The sequence below is a fragment of the Pieris rapae genome, chromosome 17 (genome assembly GCF_905147795.1).
Source record: "Pieris rapae chromosome 17, ilPieRapa1.1, whole genome shotgun sequence".
In the NCBI taxonomy this organism is placed as follows: Eukaryota; Metazoa; Arthropoda; class Insecta; order Lepidoptera; family Pieridae; genus Pieris; species Pieris rapae.
In genome coordinates, this window is record NC_059525.1 from 3,608,130 (window position 1) to 3,628,080 (window position 19,951).

A 19,951-nucleotide genomic window follows, 5' to 3' on the forward strand; every position below is an offset into this window, starting at 1 on the left:
ATTATTATTATAATAGAAAAGTTCTGTTGAACATGAATTTTATTGTGAGCGTAGGCAAATGAAAAACGAGATATTGACTATTCTTTTATTTCCAACTATTATTCACTAAAAACTAAATCTAATCACTGTCTGAAGAATCGCTATCACTCTCCGAACTCGAAGTGTCTATGGATGCACCCGTTTTGGCCCTGAAAAGATTTCGGTATTAATAAAAAATCCCAAAATGCATTTATTTAAATTGCTTGTTGTTGTTTGTTATATGTCATTGTAAATAAAGAATGTTCCATTATTTATTTTTTTAAATTCTTATAATTCTATAAGAGGAATATCGAAGAATATTCGGCGTTAGGCGTAAGGTTTATTATTACTTAAATACATAAGATATAAATAACATAGTTAACTATTGAATCTGAAAGACGTTCTGAACACGTCTTACAAAAACATCTTAAATCATTCTCGACTCCACTTGAATAAGAAAAATTTCATCAAAATCGTTCCAGCCGTTTAGGAGTTTAATTACGAACACATGCACAGAAGATTTATGTATATGTCGCAGCCAAATAATTAGCCAATCAATTAGCAGCCTGAAAGATATTGAGCAATAGCGTTTATAACAATATTTACATTATATTATATATTAAATTTTAAAGGTTAATTATGGTAAATAAATCATGGTACTTACAAATGAAAAGCTTCAGCGATGACAAGTGCCGAGGGGTGCAATGAAGCCTCAAGGGTAGATCTCGGCTCCTGCAGTAATGTCTGGACTTCATCAGCTGGTCTATTCAACATCACTCCAAGTGTGTCCACACATGCTTTCGTTGCTTCTTCAAAACCACACTCGGCAAGGTAGGTTAGTGCAGTCTGAAAAACATTGAAATTTATTTATATCTGCAGTGTCATAGAGATTACATCGACATCCATAGAAAAACTTAAAAAAATTTTGCTAAGGTAAAAACAATAAGTTTCAAAATATCTTCGCGTAGCATAAAAAAAATATATGAACAATAAACTCACTTGGCGATTAGTTCCATTAGCAATCCAAGCAATCCCAAGCATATGGTTAGTAAAATGGGAGGTTTCGTTGGCCGCGTTAAGGAATTTTATACAATAGATAATATGTAACAATTTTGTAATAAGACACGATTTTTAATACACAACACATTAATGTTCTGTCGACAATTGTTTGGACATGCACATATAATACTTAACATTTTACAGAAATTTTCACGTAGAAAGTTGGACTAGGATGAGTTTTGTATGGGCATGCTCCGTAAGCCGTTACCTGGGCACGATGTATAACGGCCAATGCAACGGCTTACAAGCTATGTCCAGACCGGCTTGATAATATAATACTTCACATTGTATACAAATATAAAATTCACAGAGAACATTGGACTCCTAGGATGAGTTTTGTATGGGCATGCTCCGTAAGCCGTTACCTGGGCACGATGTATAACGGCCAATGCAACGGCTTACAAGCTATGTCCAGACCGGCTTGATAATATAATACTTCACATTGTATACAAATATAAAATTCACAGAGAACATTGGACTCCTAGGATGAGTTTTGTATGGGCATGCTCCGTAAGCCGTTACCTGGGCACGATGTATAACGGCCAATGCAACGGCTTACAAGCTATGTCCAGACCGGCTTGATAATATAATACTTCACATTGTATACAAATATAAAATTCACAGAGAACATTGGACTCCTAGGATGAGTTTTGTATGGGCATGCTCCGTAAGCCGTTACCTGGGCACGATGTATAACGGCCAATGCAACGGCTTACAAGCTATGTCCACACCGGCTTGATAATATAATACTTCACATTTTTTTACAAATATACATTTCACATACATCGTTAGAATACTAGGATGAGTTTTGTATGGGCATGCTCCGTAGGCCGTTACCTGGGCACGATGTATAACGGCCAATGCAACGGCTTACAAGCTATGTCCACACCGGCTTGATAATATAATACTTCACATAGTATACAAATATAAAATTCACAGAGAACATTGGACTCCTAGGATGAGTTTTGTATGGGCATGCTCCGTAAGCCGTTACCTGGGCACGATGTATAACGGCCAATGCAACGGCTTACAAGCTATGTCCAGACCGGCTAGTTATATAATACTTCACATTTTTATACAAATATACATTTCACAGAGAACATTGGACTCCTAGGATGAGTTTTGTATGGGCATGCTCCGTAAGCCGTTACCTGGGCACGATGTATAACGGCCAATGCAACGGCTTACAAGCTATGTCCAGACCGGCTAGTTATATAATACTTCACATTTTTATACAAATATACATTTCACAGAGAACATTGGACTCCTAGGATGAGTTTTGTATGGGCATGCTCCGTAAGCCGTTACCTGGGCACGATGTATAACGGCCAATGCAACGGCTTACAAGCTATGTCCAGACCGGCTTGTTATATAATACGTCACATTTTTATACAAATATACATTTCACATACATCGTTAGAATACTAGGATGAGTTTTGTATGGGCATGCTCCGTAAGCCGTTACCTGGGCACGATGTATAACGGCCAATGCAACGGCTTACAAGCTATGTCCAGACCGGCTAGTTATATAATACTTCACATTTTTATACAAATATACATTTCACAGAGAACATTGGACTCCTAGGATGAGTTTTGTATGGGCATGCTCCGTAAGCCGTTACCTGGGCACGATGTATAACGGCCAATGCAACGGCTTACAAGCTATGTCCAGACCGGCTTGTTATATCATACGTCACATTTTTATACAAATATACATTTCACATACATCGTTAGAATACTAGGATGAGTTTTGTATGGGCATGCTCTGTAAGCCGTTACCTGGGCACGATGTATAACGGCCAATGCAACGGCTTACAAGCTATGTCCAGACCGGCTAGTTATATAATACTTAACATTTTTATACAAATATACATTTCACAGAGAACATTGGACTCCTAGGATGAGTTTTGTATGGGCATGCTCCGTAAGCCGTTACCTGGGCACGATGTATAACGGCCAATGCAACGGCTTACAAGCTATGTCCAGACCGGCTTGTTATATAATACGTCACATTTTTATACAAATATACATTTCACATACATCGTTAGAATACTAGGATGAGTTTTGTATGGGCATGCTCTGTAAGCCGTTACCTGGGCACGATGTATAACGGCCAATGCAACGGCTTACAAGCTATGTCCAGACCGGCTTGTTATATAATACGTCACATTTTTATACAAATATACATTTCACATACATCGTTAGAATACTAGGATGAGTTTTGTATGGGCATGCTCCGTAAGCCGTTGCCTGGGCACGATGTATAACGGCCAATGCAACGGCTTACAAGCTATGTCCACACCGGCTTGATAATATAATACTTCACATTTTTTTACAAATATACATTTCACATAGAAAATTCGACTACTAGGATGAGTTTTGTATGGGCATGCTCCGTAAGCCGTTGCCTGGGCACGATGTATAACGGCCAATGCAACGGCTTACAAGCTATGTCCAGACCGGCTTGTTATATAATACTTCACATTTTTATACAAATATACATTTCACATACATCGTTACAATACTAGGATGAGTTGGAATGGGCATGCTCCGTAAGCCGTTACCTGGGCACGATGTATAACGGCCAATGCAACGGCTTACAAGCTATGTCCACACCGGCTTGATAATATAATACTTCACATTTTTTTACAAATATACATTTCACATAGAAAATTCGACTACTAGGATGAGTTTTGTATGGGCATGCTCCGTAAGCCGTTGCCTGGGCACGATGTATAACGGCCAATGCAACGGCTTACAAGCTATGTCCAGACCGGCTTGTTATATAATACTTCACAATTTTATACAAATATACATTTCACATACATCGTTACAATACTAGGATGAGTTTTGTATGGGCATGCTCCGTAAGCCGTTACCTGGGCACGATGTATAACGGCCAATGCAACGGCTTACAAGCTATGTCCACACCGGCTTGATAATATAATACTTCACATAGTATACAAATATAAAATTCACAGAGAACATTGGACTCCTAGGATGAGTTTTGTATGGGCATGCTCCGTAAGCCGTTGCCTGGGCACGATGTATAAAGGCCAATGCAACGGCTTACAAGCTATGTCCAGACCGGCTTGTTATATAATACTTCACATTTTTATACAAATATACATGTCACATACATCGTTACAATACTAGGATGAGTTTTGTATGGGCATGCTCTGTAAGTCGTTGCCTGGGCACGATGTATAACGGCCAATACAACGCAGCTTACAAGCTATGTCCACACCGGCTTGATAATATAATACTTCACATTTTTTTACAAATATACATTTCACAGAGAACATTGGACTCCTAGGATGAGTTTTGTATGGGCATGCTCCGTAAGCCGTTGCCTGGGCACGATGTATAACGGCCAATGCAACGGCTTACAAGCTATGTTCAGACCGGCTTGTTATATAATACTTCACATTTTTATACAAATATAAATTTCACAGAGAACATGGACTCCTAGGATGAGTTTTGTATGGGTATGCTCCGTAAGCCGTTACCTGGGCACGATGTATAATGGCCAAGGATTTCTACACAAACACACAACATAAGTTTTAATATTCTAATTTATAAAATATCGATTATAGTGAGATAATTACCATAGCATCGAGATTAATAATTACTATGCATTTCGATCTCAGCATATCGAGACTATCTATATCAGCGGTAGCGTTAGCAACATAAACTAACAATGTTACAACACTGTCAGTTTACTTAACAATATATAATAATTTTATCCAATATACAACTTACATTACCAGGAAAATAGGCTATGCTAATTCTAACGCTGAGAAACATAGACCCAAATTATAAAAAAAATCGTAACTGAAATATGCATGGTATCGAAATGTCGCACTTGTTATTTCTAATACCCAGTGTGTGGTTACAGTCGGCATGTGATGATTAAATTATATACACAAATAGTTTAAAGGAAGTTTGTTTGTCATTAAACAATTTTCAGTGAGCTAAATGTATATCGAACACGTGTAGTAAATAATACATCTAATTTTTATACAAATATACATTTTACATAGAATGTTGGACCACTAGGATGATTTCTGTTAGGGCATGCTCGGTGGGCCGTTACCTGGGCACGATATATTACGGCCAATGCAATGGCTAACGAGCTATGTCCAACACGTTTGACAATATAATACATCAAATTTTTATACAAATATAAATTTTACATATAACTTTAGAACGCTAGGATGGGTTTTGTAAGGGCATGCTCGGTGGGCCGTTACCTGGGCACGATGTATTACGGCCAATGCAATGGCTAACGAGCTATGCCCCCACTTATAATTATTACAAATACAATTAATTATTAACAAATTTTAATCAACAGTTTAATTTAAAATAAGAGACATATTCATAATTTACTCAACAGTCACACGTGAAAAGGCATATCTTGCCTTGGATTTGCAGTTAGTTGAATCTTTAGTGGAATAGTAGTTAAAACGACCCTGGCGAGGCATTGCACCGGCTCGATGGAAATCGATGCAACGCCTCACCAAGTACATCTCAACTGTGTAATGGTTCTACGAGTGTATACACAAAGAAAATGTACACAAATGTTAGCAAGAGAAGTCGCAATATTTAAGGCAAATCGCAAACGCGCGCATATGGTTTTATAGATGAAAAATATGTAATTTTTTACAGTAGCAACGCTGCTGATATTTCACAGACTATATAAATGCTATAAATGTCAAGCTGTATGTAGTTACCTGCAAACCTAAAGCGTTAATCACACAACCATTACTATGTCAACGTTGGGTGCATTATTTCAGTCTTACCTCCTGGAAAACCTTACATAATTGCTACAATTTTTAATCTTATAAAAATAATATACTTACAGCTGCGATACCCGGTTTTCCGATGTTAGCGGCCTTTTTCGCGACCTCCGCCAATATTTCTGGTTTATCCGGTACGCCGACGGCCTGCTCGGATCGAAGCCTTCCCAAAGCATCTCCAACGACCTCCCAGCTCGGATCGGCTTTGTCGTTAACGTCCGCACACAAATCTATTATATTCGCCAAAGCTGTTGCCGATAACCTGTCAAACGTAATAAAGATATACATGTACACCAACTAGCTAGCTTAATCAGCCGTTAAATCAACACTCTAGCGTCTTAACTAAACAGCGACCTGAAAGATATTCAGGCAGTTGATTAAACAGCTAGGCCGATGACTTGGATCGATGACGTTTCATTACTTGCCAAGTTGAATGTTAATTTAAATTAAGATCCATTTTCGGTCTAACTCGAAATAAAACTCTTCAAACTGTCAATATGGCTTCGTCAAACCACAACTTTGATGGTGTTTTCCGAATTTTAATGAAAAAAAATAGTACAATGCATAAACTCTACATAAACTAGTTCATTAAACGCTACGACTGAATATAATATATAAATGGGGCTGTTTAGTTAAAAGGCTAGACTATTAATTGAATTAAGTAACTAGCTAGTAAGCTTATTAAGTAAGCTCTACGTAGTTGGCTGCGACATACACCCATGGCATTTTTTATATGTTTTATTGTTCAGCAGTGGTACCCTGTAACTTTTGAGCCTTTTGAATTACGTTCCATATTTACTGATGATATCATCATGTGATGTTTATCTATACTAATTTCTATATAAATTTGTTACTGTTATATTAAAATACGGTTTGTAATAAGGAAACGTGAAAAATTCTTTCCTTGGGAACTGCTGATATGATGTTAGGATAAAACTTGGCCCGTAAATTATATTATACTAGCTGACCTGGCAAACGTCGTCTTGCCAAACTACTACCTTTAACTCAGCGCCATCTGTTAGAATTGTATCAAATAATAAACAAATGTTAATGTTATCGTAATTTTAGTAAGGATGCCTATTTTTTTGAAAATGAAATATAGCCTATGTCACTCAGGAATGATGTAGCTTTCCAACAGTGAAAGAATTTTTCAAATCTGCCAAGTAGTTTCGGAGCCTATTCAATTCATACAAACAAACAAACAAAAAATCAAACCTTTCCTCTTTATAATATTAGTATAGATATATATTTTTAAGTTCTATTTATTAAAATATTATAGATTATTCGAATATATTTACTCGAATTAATAATAATTTCAATTTACTTGTATCGAATTCCAGATGATTAATATACAAACGAAAAAAATATGAAACATATACTTACGGCTGTGTCGGTGTTCTTCTATTTTCGTTCTGATCTTCAATCAATTGTCCAAACTTTAGCATATCGGCTGCGGCATTTCGGATTTTCTCTTTAATTTCATCTTCTGCAAAAGATTTAATATTTTTACACATTTAGATATTTATACTTATATTTAAACATTTAGAGCATATTCATCATCATACAATTGCCCAAAAAGCTTTCTCATACCGAGTAGTAGCTGACTGAAAAAGGCTTCTAGAAAGTGTAATTAGTGCAATGTTTATTAGTACAAGTGATTAGAACTCTTTAAAAAATAGCTTGGATAATTTCTTCAAAGTGGAAATAGTGAGGAATAACGCGTTATTTTGCTGTCATTGCTACAATTCGGGTGACCTTATGATTTCTGTAACATGGTCCAAATGACCTTAGCATTAGCCGGCCAGTTTATTAAATCATGTAACAAGTGCTACGGCTTTTTTTTTATAGAACAGGGGCAAACGGGCAGGAGGCTCATCTGATGTTAAGTGATACCGCCGTCCATGGACACTCTCAATGCCAGAGGGCTCGCGAGTGCGTTGCCGACCTTTTAAGAATTGGTACGCTCTTTTCTTACAATTATTTAGTCCGCTTGTTAAATTACAATGTCAACTAGGCTGTTGATTGAACGGCTTTTTAAACTAATTGGCTGCGACATATACATTGGAATCGTAAATATTAAATTAGATTTCACATACCTTGGTAAGAATAGCATTGGCAGAGTGCATTTAGTAATTGTTCAACAATTTTAATCCTTTTCGCGAGACCAAATACGACAAGTTGGGACCAAACTTCCGCGAGTCTATCACCAGCACCAGCTACTTCTAATGTCTTTATTATCTGAAAAAAAAAATTTTTTTTTACTGGAAAAAAATCCTAATCATTTCGCTATGATTACGTTTCCGAGACGACAAACATACACATAATATATAATTAAATTTACTGAAATATTATCATCTACACTAATATTATAAAGAGGAAAACTTTGTTTGTTTGTAATGAATAGGCTCATAAACTACTGGACCGATTTTAAAAATTCTTTCACCATTCGAAAGCTACATTATCCACGAATAATATAGGCTAGGTATATTTAATTTTGAACAAAAATAGGGTTCCGTAAGATATTAGGGTTTTTATTTTATAAAAAAGGGGGGTAGCATATGTACTAAAAAAGTAGGCTAGGCATTAAGGAGAAACGAAGTTCGCGGCAGCAGCTAGTCAGTAATAAACAAAGGGTTTTCTCTTCTTTTGCCATACTATGGTTGGCTTATTTATATGTTAAGATTAACGGATTTTCTCTTTGGTAAAAATTTAATGATCAAAAACAATTAATTCTCGGTAAAAATGCGTGTGAGCACTCACCTCTTCCATAACAGATGGCTCCGGGACATATATGTTTGGAATTAAGGTGTCCAACAACTTTGCAGTTTTCTCGAATGGGGCATGTCTGAAAATTTATTATCTTAACATCTTAAAACATTTTGAAAATATTTAAGTATGAATAGATAAAAGCTAACAACAGATTCAAGTGGTAAGTTCAGACGGAGGCGTTTACCCAAAAGAGGTCCATACAGAACACACAGAAATGAAAACAACAATAACTAACGTAGACTTAGAGTATGATAACAACAATTTTTACAGTTTAGAATTAAACTGGAATTATTATTTTATATTAATATAATTAGTGCAAAGGTACTTGAAGATTTAAGTAGACGCCTGGTAGATAGAGATAAGTTTCGCAATACAGAGGAAATGGTGCCAGCAATAAAGGTACACAGGGACCAAACTTTTCTATATTCTTACTTATCATTTTTTAATTATTATTATTAAATACCTGCATGTAACTGTGACCAAATGCCTATAATAAATGCTTTCTTTATACGCGTCTCCTACCAACTTGTAGTTATCATCTTTCATTAGTAATGCGTGTACACGCTCGGCTAGATTTATGTCCTGTGGAAAAAATATCAGAATAACTAACGTGAAAAAAAATTTGAGGTTACCTCTTGTACATTGTTTTTTTTTAATTGTTATGCGACTATTGAAAGAACCAAGGTGGAGATGGAGGAAAGGCCTAAAAAAGGTGAATATAGAAGCATTTGTAAGAATGGGAATGGAGAGAATATAACTTAGGAAACCGAGTAACAAAAAAAATTCAACATGTGTAAAGATTGGAAATAAACGGGCTATATTATTATAACGTATTGTGATAGCTTATATAAGGTACAAAACTTATTAAATTTTGTATCCTACCCGCGCATTTTTTTTAAATAATGATCATTTATACCAGCAGCGGTCTAGCCTGATTTAATTAAAATATATTTTGGGAATTAACAATTTTTTTGTCCAAACCTCAGATTATTTTTTTTCATAATTCTCACATATCTGTCTGGCTTGATTAAATTTTTCGATATTTTGGACAAAAAACCAATTTTGTATCCTACCCTCACTTTATTTCTTTTTAATTCTCATTAATATCACGTCTTCATTCAATTATTCTTAAAACGAATGTAATCTGAAGGAAGCGGATATATATAAATTATAATAAATTTACCTGTAAATGGTCACTACACACTCCGATAGCTGTGATGAAGAAATGTGTATCCATAGCATCTGATGGCTCCAAACATTCTCTATTTTCTAAATCAGTCAATATAGATGTCAATATGTCTACACGCTGTCCACCTGCAAGAAGGGTTTATTTATTTCTTTAAAGGTTAATTAATAATACATAGCTTCTAAAATAAAAATGGCGGAGAGTTTATTCCTCATTCTTCCTGTTCATTTGAGAAGTGTCAGTAAATCTATGAAAATCGCATAGACAAAGGTCACAGACAAAGAAAGCGCGCGGTGACTACAGTAGTAGAATTTAAAATTGGTTTACGCCACCACAGTTAACATACAATTGAGTTTTAATTAATATAACTTACGTTCTTTACAGAATAAACACAAGATGTAGTAATAAGCAGAAAGGCTCGGCTGGATGTTCAATTGTTTGAATTCTGCCATAATTTGTAATGCAATCGTTTGCAATAGCTTTCCTCCACCCCAAGCTGATATTGAACGTAAGCACGCCGTTAAAGTGTCTGCGTTAGGTGAGATACCCTAAAAAAAACTTAAGCGATACAGTATTTGCAGCGCACTTACGATGACGTCATACACTGAAACACTAACAAAGTTTTTCCAACCTATAAATATATATATAACCTTAGACACTGGGAACTTTTTGGGAGTTACGTTAGATACGTCGCATATTTCTTATTTTAAAAATTAAATACATCAGTGGCCCTACAACCTTATAAGATCTGGCTCTAAGATTTCTGTATCATTTTCATGATCATTAATTGTCAATCTAATAGGCAAGTAGGTGATCAGGCTTCTGTACCTGACGCACGCCTTAAACTTTTTGGGTCTAAGGCAAGCCGGTTTCCTGACAATGTTTTCCTTCACCGTTCAATGAAATGTTAAATATATTGAAAGTCCATTGGTGCACACCTTATCGAACCTACGACCTCAGAGATCGCACGCTGAATCCACTAGGCCAACACACACAAACGTAAAAACGGGAGAACCAATCGTTTTGTAACAGATAACAGTTGTTTTTAAATACAGAATTGAATATTATTGTATGTTTAATCTTACCTGTTCATTCATTTCAGCTAGAAGTCCCTTTAACGCGTCAATACGTAAGGCCGTGCCTTCTTTAAGAAAACCAACGCAGCTGAGTAGGGAATTATAAACTCCGGTAGACAAGGGAATACCTTTTTCTATCGCCTCTTGAGCGAATGCATGCGCGCGCTCAGCCTAAAAGTAAAAATCAAATTGCTTGGCTTGACACAAACTCACTATTCGACAAGCGTTACACTAATGCTATTTTTTAAGCCAGTGAAGGTATAATTAACGTGACAAGACGTTCCGCTTTGAACGGGACTGTCCTTTTTTCCAATTAGGTACGACTGTCCCCGAAACGAACTCTGGGACGCAATTGTCCCGTTTTCAGAAACCGCGCGAAAATTTGAACAGTGAAAACGTGCCTAGTTTTATTCTTATTTGAATCGTCACCAGCTATATTAAAACAAATTTGTTCTTCTGATAAATTTAAGTAACTAAACATTTTTGGTACATAGGTACCTTAGATTTAAGTATATATAGATATAAAGATAGGTACATAGATTTTGTGATTCGTAACTATTAAGCCAATTAAATGTTTTTTTAAATAACTTTAAAAAAGTGTTTTTTTTTTCATCAATATACTTATATATATTATACCTAAATTCCCATATCAAAGGAAGTAAATATTTAATGAAAAATAATTACCTGATAATATTTTGCCATTCCTTGAATCAGAGTGCAATAAGCTTCAGGTGTTTTCGGATCCATTGAAGCAAAGATCTTATCGGCAAGCCCACCTAACCTTAAGATAATAAATAACAATTGAAGAAAGGAAAATAAACACCAAAACTGAAAAAACTTTTTATTGCCTTAAGAATTATTTGATGAAACGAATATCAGTTATTCGGCCAAACTTGTAGCCGGATAGTCTAGTCTAGATAGAAGACAAATAATGGCCGAATAGGTCGATATTGGTAAATGTCAATAAAAAACCTTTAACTTCATTTAAAGGTTTTTTATAATGAAAGAATGTCTACTTGACATTCCAACAATACGTACATAGTCATACATAGGATGCGACTCCTGTGGTAGCTTCATATTTAAGTAAAATTTAATAAAATATAAATAAAAAAAATAACAACTATTTCATATTTTAATTTAAATCAAGGGCTTATAACGGCCTTAACTGTAGGCTCGTTACAATTTAAAAAATATGCCATATTCCAAATTTGAATTTACTACCAGTTCTTAAATCGTAAGAGATGAAGGAAACCGGCAATAAATATTTGGATCCCAATTTTTATAAGTGCAGAAAGTATTTACACCATGTCCATGGGCTGTGATAACCTTTAATGCCTGGAATGTATTCTTGTTTCATGTTAAATAGCCATATTAATCTCATATGTAATAATTATACTACACTAACTTCCATGTGGCTGCTTGTCGTTCTCTTGTAGCTGCGGCAAACCACCTTTCCTCCAACCATTCAGCCCCAATGGGTTCTTTTTCATTATAAAAACATAATAATTGAAGGAGTGATAGTTTCAGTTCATCACTAACCCCCTCCGATGCTCCTAAGAGCTGGTATACTTTTATAGCATCCTCTAGAAGGGCATTGTTAATTGTGTATAAAAGATCTTCTTCAGTTACCTGTCCATGAAATATTTAAGTAAATAATAAGAAAATCTTAACAAGTTACAAAAGAAAATATAGTTTTTAAGTTATATTCTACCTTGCTTTCATCATTATAAATTGGCCTTGGAGTAAATGCATCAATATGAGGGTCGGCATTGAAATATGGTGTCTTCATTTTCATTGGCGGATCCCATTCTCGAGTAGTAAATAAATGGGGTTGTTCATCCCTTATCCAGGTAGCAGCCTTACGTCCTGCCTCAGCAGATAGTGCATATGCTCGCTTTCGATAATTGGACTGAGGTATGAGGAACGGGTCATCATGATACCTAATAATGGAATATTTATATATAATATATATACTTTGATATTTTTCATATTTAAATTTTTGTGTAACAAGAAATAAAGACATATATATGAATTGCTTTTTGTAGGTTCTGTATATATATTAAATATACCATATGGCATGAAATTTTTTTAAGTAGTTAATTTAATCATCCGCGTAGAAACTTACGAGGGCTATACACGCATGTGGAAAACCATCCAAAATTACAGACAATATTTAAATCCAGACCAATAAATAGTCTTAATGCTAATTGATTTTGGTACAATATGGATTCTTTAAAATTCTTGTGCATTAATAGTACAAAAAGCAGTTAGGCTTGGTTTAGTTATATTCACTATATAAAAGAGATTTACAAATTCATTTCCACCTTGGGCCAGCAACATACTTACTTCTTTAAGACATTATTAAAAACACTTATAAGATTTTGGGATATCGACATAAAGAACCCATGTTATTGACATAAAGAACCCATGTTATCTTATTTCAATTATTTAAAAAAGTTTGGAATGAAATGATGTTTAAATAGTATTAAGTATTGCATACTCTAAATATAGAATCAACAAGTGGATATCTATGGGGATAGAAATTTCTAAAATATCTTCAGTTAGTTTTAAAAAGAATTAATGTTCTATTCATGATACATTTAATACAAATTTGAGAAAATACTAATCAAACGTTAAATTTTCGAAGACATATTTGGACCACACCCAGTTAGGTAACAAAGGATGGATGAAAAAACAAGTCAAATATTTTAAAATTAAGTATTTTTATTACCTTCACTTCAATTTTAAAGATACAACAACAAAACAAAAACAAAATTAAAAGCAAATTTAAATAAAAAACTTACTTGTAATGAGGAGCTGTAGGATCGACACCGACCGTGGCAGCCAACGCCTGCAGTATGTCGGTAGGAGACCGGGATATGCGCAATGGCGGTGAAATACCGTCTATTGATTTTCCACCTACAGGTAGCTTGTGGCCCTCCAATGACGATAAAGCTCGACAGACATGTGCAAATCTCGCCCACTGTCTGTTATAACAAGATGTATATACCCAAAAATCAATAATCTGAACAAGTCAACCATCCAAGTATACCAAATATTTACTCGGTTTCCCATTAAAACAAAAACTTACATACCTTTGAAGTGGAATGGTTGAATACATAGCGTTTCGAGTTTGTTAACACTAAGGTAAAGAGATAAATTTATTTAATAATCTATGAGATTGTTTCACTAAATATGTTTGCCACAAAGTATTATTTATTTTGTTAAATAATAACAAAATAAGTGTATTATATATACGGCTTAATCAACATAACCAAAAATCTATGTTTTGGATAATGGAAATTGGAAACAGATGTCTTTGACAAATGAAAGATGACAGTGACTATGACAACCGACACTGACAAATAAGAAATAAATTGTCAGTGTCAGCTTAAATCAAGTAGAGATATTTTTTTCAATTGATGTTTCAAATATATTCATATTATCATAGTTAACAAAAAAAGCGTAGCCGCCCTAAAACAGCTTACGCTATACCTAAACGCTTCTTTTATTTTTCATGCCACGCAAAAAGAATAAAGTAGACAGACATATTATTTATATATATTTAAAAAAAACTCGTGTTTGCGGCAATAGTTTTGTCTTTTAAAATATATTGAACAGTAGTGTATTTTTTATAGTAATGCAAGTATTATTATTTATTATAATATATGAACGCTTAATGTCTTTTTTTTAACACAAGTAGAAAAGAAGCCATATGAAAATATAATCTAAGAAGAATTAAGTTACTGGGTATTATGTACGATTTATTCATATATGACGCTGAAGGAAGAACCTTAGACCTAAAGAGAGGATCCTATGCGGTCTTCTTCTTCTTCTCATTCGGTACGCTCTTGCCAGAGCGGTCGTGATCGCTATGTAGTAGAAGTAGAAGGCGCAGATGTGATGCGCTTCACGACGCTCTGCCACCGTTGCCTATTGGAGGTCATTCTGCTGCACTGATTCAGTCAATCTTTAAAAGTGAAAATCGATTTTTGAGCGCGATTTTATTATTAAAAATGATTGAAAATCTGCCACCTTCCGACCTGACATCTGATATTATGCGTGGTCTTTTATAACCCAGACTTCAAACTACGTATTAGAGATATTTGATATACATCGATATTTACAATGCCATACATCATACATACATCGAAATCAATAATCCATTATCAAATAAATCCGATGCTTTGAAGAGGTATTGAAATAACAGTTATTTTATAAAATATAAACTACTAACCTAACTAAACCCAACAATATTAATTATAGGTTTTTCTCTGTTCTGTTCCGGCGATGCGGGAAATGCAGCCCCTCCACCCTTGAATAACAAGGCATTTTATTTTTCGTTTTTTAGAACAGTGATTTTACAAAAAATATTGTTATATATACATCTAACCTAACCGAACAATATTTATTTAAAAGTATTTTGGACAGTTCAGCTTTGTTACAGCGGGTGGTCGCTGCTCTTCCTCCATGCCTTCGATTTTTTATGTAGGGCAGAACTTTTTGAATATAAAATTTGGGAAATAAAGTTAGTATACACTTTATTGTAGTAAGAATTAGCTTATATAGAAAATAAAAATAAAATAAACGCAGAAGCAAGCAGTAAACATACGTGCAATGACAAATTCACGTTTGCGTTTATATATTTAATAGGGATTTCACCTAAAATGTATCGAGATGAAATTAGGTTTATTTCATAGTTGATTATTCTATAACTTTAACAAAAAATAATGAGGAAATAACAGATAAATAAATAAAAAAACAATTATAATATATTATCATCTATTTTCATACTAAAAACAATCGATTAATTAAAAAACAGATTTTTTATGCAGAATGTCACATCTCTTGTAACCATTTCAATCAAATTTCAATAAAATTTTCATTTTAAAATGTCGGATTGTTTAAGAAATTTCAATATACTGCACAAAATATAAAAAAAAAATTAAATAATTGGATGCAACTTCGGCAGCATAAATTACTCCAAATCACACGGAGGTGTTCCAATCAAGGTCCCCCGAGATTCCTACATACTCAGTAACGTCAAATTCGAGCTATTGATTTAACTTTATAAGATAACTAAATAAAATAAAATATAAACAAAACGATTCAATTATACTATAAACAGATTTATTCTGAACGTTAACTGTGAAACAACTTTTAGAAAAAAGTGATGTAATATGTAATATGTAGATACTAATCACGCATGATCATTCTCACCAAATCAGGCACAATATATTAATAAAAACGTAAATATGAAGTACAGGATATGAAATACGGATAATAGATTTATAAAAACATATAATATTTAAAAAAATCTATATTAAATATGTCATTATACAAATAAGAAAAGGCCCACCGGCAATTTCACCTAACGAACAAAATTGATAAAAATACGAAAATAAATATGCCTAACTAAGAGATATGATACATATACGGCTCGAAAAGGAACGAAAAAGGATGTGTGGGCCAGGGTATCCGGAAGCTATATCCAGGATGCTCCATTCCCTCGGTGAAATAATTTTGGGTTCGGCTGTCGCGTGTCAGTATAATGAAAAAAGGAATCCAATAATCGATAAGACGAAGACTAGCACTTACCATCAACGGTGGTTTGGCTTACTCCAAACCTGGATCCTTGAAAATGATGAATAAAAGTAAATGTGGTACGGTTTGCGGTCTATATTAAGGTCGCACGCGACGGCGGTTAAAATTTAACTGTATCTTAGGTTAGGGATGGCGATCTCAAATTGATTAATCGAAGAATCGATTCCTCGGACCAAATAAATCGATATGTCGTACTGAATCGATTCAGTGAATCAATATTTTAGACATTAGGTTTTTAGTAAAAACGTTGGTAATATTTGACTTTGTTAATTGATATTGCGTCATTGTTTTGTCTTGTTATTATTCATTCATTTCTTTATATAAATACCTTGATTGGTTGATTGTTGTAATATACTGTGTGATTAGGGAATATTTATTTCTATGTAGTGTTTGTAACGGAATAATAATCAATTGAGAGTAAGTAAAACGCTATTATTTTTTTACTTTTATGCTATTTTTTTAAGTTTGTTCTATTAATTGCTATTAATAAATACTTTAATTTTAGATATTCAACCACAGAAACAACTTCCACAAAATAATAGTGAAGAATTCGACGCATTAGAACTGATTGAGAAAAAAAGAATTTAGGATTTTCATAAATTGCTTGTCAAAAAGCAACTCTCTATATATAATACACTTTCACTGGAAAGTCATGGCTTAAATTAAGAGTTTAAACGCTATTTATCACAGGCATTGTGCACCTAAAGTATGATCCTATAATTGATGTATTGGCAAGAACAAAAAAAAAAACTCTATTTATCATCATGTCCACTCAAAAGCTGTGATGTATAATATAAGTATCGTATGATCATCTGTTCCTTGTGAGCGCATTTTTTAATTGCCGGCAACAGCGCAACATCGCAGTAGACTTGAAATATTGTTGTTTTTAAAAAGCTTAGATATGAAGCATTGGGAACTATAAGCTATGTTATCTATTCTCTTAACTTTTTATTGTAAGTAATACATTTCGAAAATAAATGTCTTCTTTTATATCTAATTTGATATTTTGATATGGTAATAAAAATAATTGTAATTATCGAATTCCCTGTACCAAAAAATCCTGATTTTACTGATAAGAGATCCCAGAGATTGTTTATTACGGTATCATTCTTGTTTTTCATAAAATAGATTTATGTTTGCATTGTAAATACAAATTTAAAAAAAAATCGATTTATTAGACCTCGATTTTTTCGAATCGATCTTTTTTGGCAAGAATCGCCATCCCTACTATACCTGCGCCATCATGCCGGAACGCCACCAACCGTCTCTGGTTCGTGTGTCAATCCATAAAATTTATCCAATTAATCCATAAATCCATTATTCATTAATCCATGAATTGATAGATAAAAATAACAAACTTTTGGTTGTAATGTAAAGCTAATGATAATTGGGATAAATAGAAAATGTAAGTGGGTACTGAAAGTGTTAAGGACTGGCCGGTTAGAAACATTGCTATTGAAAACTTTTTGAATTTCAATCTTAGAACTTTTTGGTAACCAAATGTAGTACGTATACTTAATTATTGCATTCATTTGCCATTTGTTTATGTGAATTGGCGGTAAATTTAAAACTCTTGATACCAATGAAAACGAATCTAGAGACTATCTAGAAACGCGAGAAAATTATGATTTATTATGACTTTCGTTATGGGGTTACTCAATAACAAAGCCGTGATAGTCTGCGATTAGGATTTTTTTAGAAATCTTAGTGATGATCCGCGTTAGGGACGTCCTTTCACAGCGACTATTGAAGACATCAGTACTGTGCGATGCAAGATAGGGTATAAGAATATAGAAGATAAGAGAGTATTTTTATCATCAACCTAATCCGCCTAATAAGGTTCTACATACCACCAGGGTTTTGTCGGATTTACAAATTCAGTTGTATAATGTCAAAACTCGTAGGTATTTAGCCTATATTAAACTGATATATTTTTTTATATGTTACAGGAGGCAGACGGGCAGGAGGCTCACCTGATGTTAAGTGACACCGCCGCCCACGCACACTCGCCCTGCCAGAAGGCTCGCAAGCGCACTGCCGGCCTTTTAAGAATCGGTACGCTCTTTTCTTGAAAGACCCTAAGTCGAATTGGTAATATACATTATTCAGTTAAATAAATAAATAATAACATTCCGTAAAATCTGATAAGTTGTATCACCTCGGCCTTGGTCTCGTTTATTTAATACGTCTCTAAGTCAACAAAAGTAAACGCAGGAAACGGACAATAAAACGATAACAATGTAGATGTCACCATATTTAATGTAACAATATCACAAGAAATATAATTACGAAACTTAAACGTAAAGGCGCCGATGCGGCCGAATTCCCAGTGGTGTTTCCCTCGAAATTTTTGACCGTAACTCCTATCGACGGTTGTTCAGTAGTAGGACATTGATAAACGTCCCTATCGACGCAAACGGTTCCATTGTAAATTGTATTTATTGGGCATTCAAAGCGACGAGCAGAAAATACTCCATTCAAATCTTTTATGCACGATATATAGTCTGTGCAATTTTTTGACAATATACTTTCCTCCTGAGTGCAATTGTAATTCGATACGCATGTATACTCAGTTATGTTCGTGCACTGGCTGTCTATGTGACTGAATATGGAGTTTTCTGGGCAGACAAGATTGTATTCCATAAATCCTGCAGCGCCTTGCAAGCACATTGTGAAACCACGGCAGTCAGCCTCCGAGTTGTTCGGGAATCGTCCATTAACTAAGCATGTTGTTTGGACATAGCTCGAAAACTGTAAAAAACATATAAAGAGAGAAATTTTATTTGGATTTTCTAATGTAATTTCTTTTACATTAGAAATAAAATGTCATATATTTTTAATACATCATAATTATTTAATATGCTTTATATAGAAAAAATAAGGCAATATAAACTTAATCAATACGTATTTTATAGTCTTTTTAATAAATTTTAGTATGCTCTAAGTAACGTTCGGTCTCGCTCATTAAAGATTACACGCCGTTAACTCACCGATATCACTATAGCGCAGTAAAAAATAGCCTTCATTGTATTAAACACTTTTCATGATAGATCCAGGCTTTATGGCAACTAATAGAGTACGGCATAAATGATAAAACTACACGATCTTCAGAGTGTAAGGATGTCTATTTTTATCGATAAAGGCAAAATATTCGCCAATTTAAAGCATATGAATATCGAGTTGGCACTCGTTCACACCTATACCAACGAATTTAGACGTGGGATAGAAGCACAGTTCTTATGGGTGATCAGAAGACAAACTTTCTGCGACTCAAATTGCGCCTGACGACTTGGTTTTAAGGACCGCAGCCTAACTGAACAAGCTACGCGAAGAAGAGAGAACAAGAGAGACGGACATTTCCCCAGGGTATCTTCACTACGAGAGCTAGAGAGACGGAGAATGGCGCCAGCGGTCACTACAATCTAAAAGGGGAGGCAGAC

General features: G+C 34.4%; 1 protein-coding gene across 1 annotated transcript; it reads right to left on the bottom strand.

Moving 5' to 3' along the window:
* Positions 1-71: 71 nt before the first annotated feature.
* Positions 72-14,217, bottom strand: LOC110995079 (protein PTCD3 homolog, mitochondrial). The gene is made up of 15 exons (XM_045631916.1): positions 14,003-14,217; positions 13,712-13,894; positions 12,619-12,847; positions 12,313-12,536; positions 11,592-11,688; positions 10,917-11,078; positions 10,205-10,379; positions 9,829-9,959; positions 9,109-9,227; positions 8,637-8,721; positions 7,973-8,114; positions 7,260-7,362; positions 5,940-6,138; positions 683-864; positions 72-188 (listed from the first exon to the last, which is right to left on the bottom strand). The coding sequence occupies exons 1-15, from the start codon at positions 14,026-14,028 to the stop codon at positions 119-121; spliced, it is 2,127 nt and encodes a 708-aa protein (XP_045487872.1). The 5' UTR covers positions 14,029-14,217; the 3' UTR covers positions 72-118.
* Positions 14,218-19,951: the final 5,734 nt, after the last annotated feature.

Excerpts from the sequence above, each read along its gene's own strand:
- LOC110995079 (XM_045631916.1), bottom strand. The coding sequence starts at position 14,028 with ATGTATTCAACCATTCCACTTCAAAG. Across the intron at positions 11,079-11,591 it reads GAATGGCAAAATATTATCAG|GCTGAGCGCGCGCATGCATT; the intron begins GTAATTATTTTT and ends TTTTACTTTTAG. Across the intron at positions 9,960-10,204 it reads GTGTTTATTCTGTAAAGAAC|GTGGACAGCGTGTAGACATA; the intron begins GTAAGTTATATT and ends CCCTTCTTGCAG.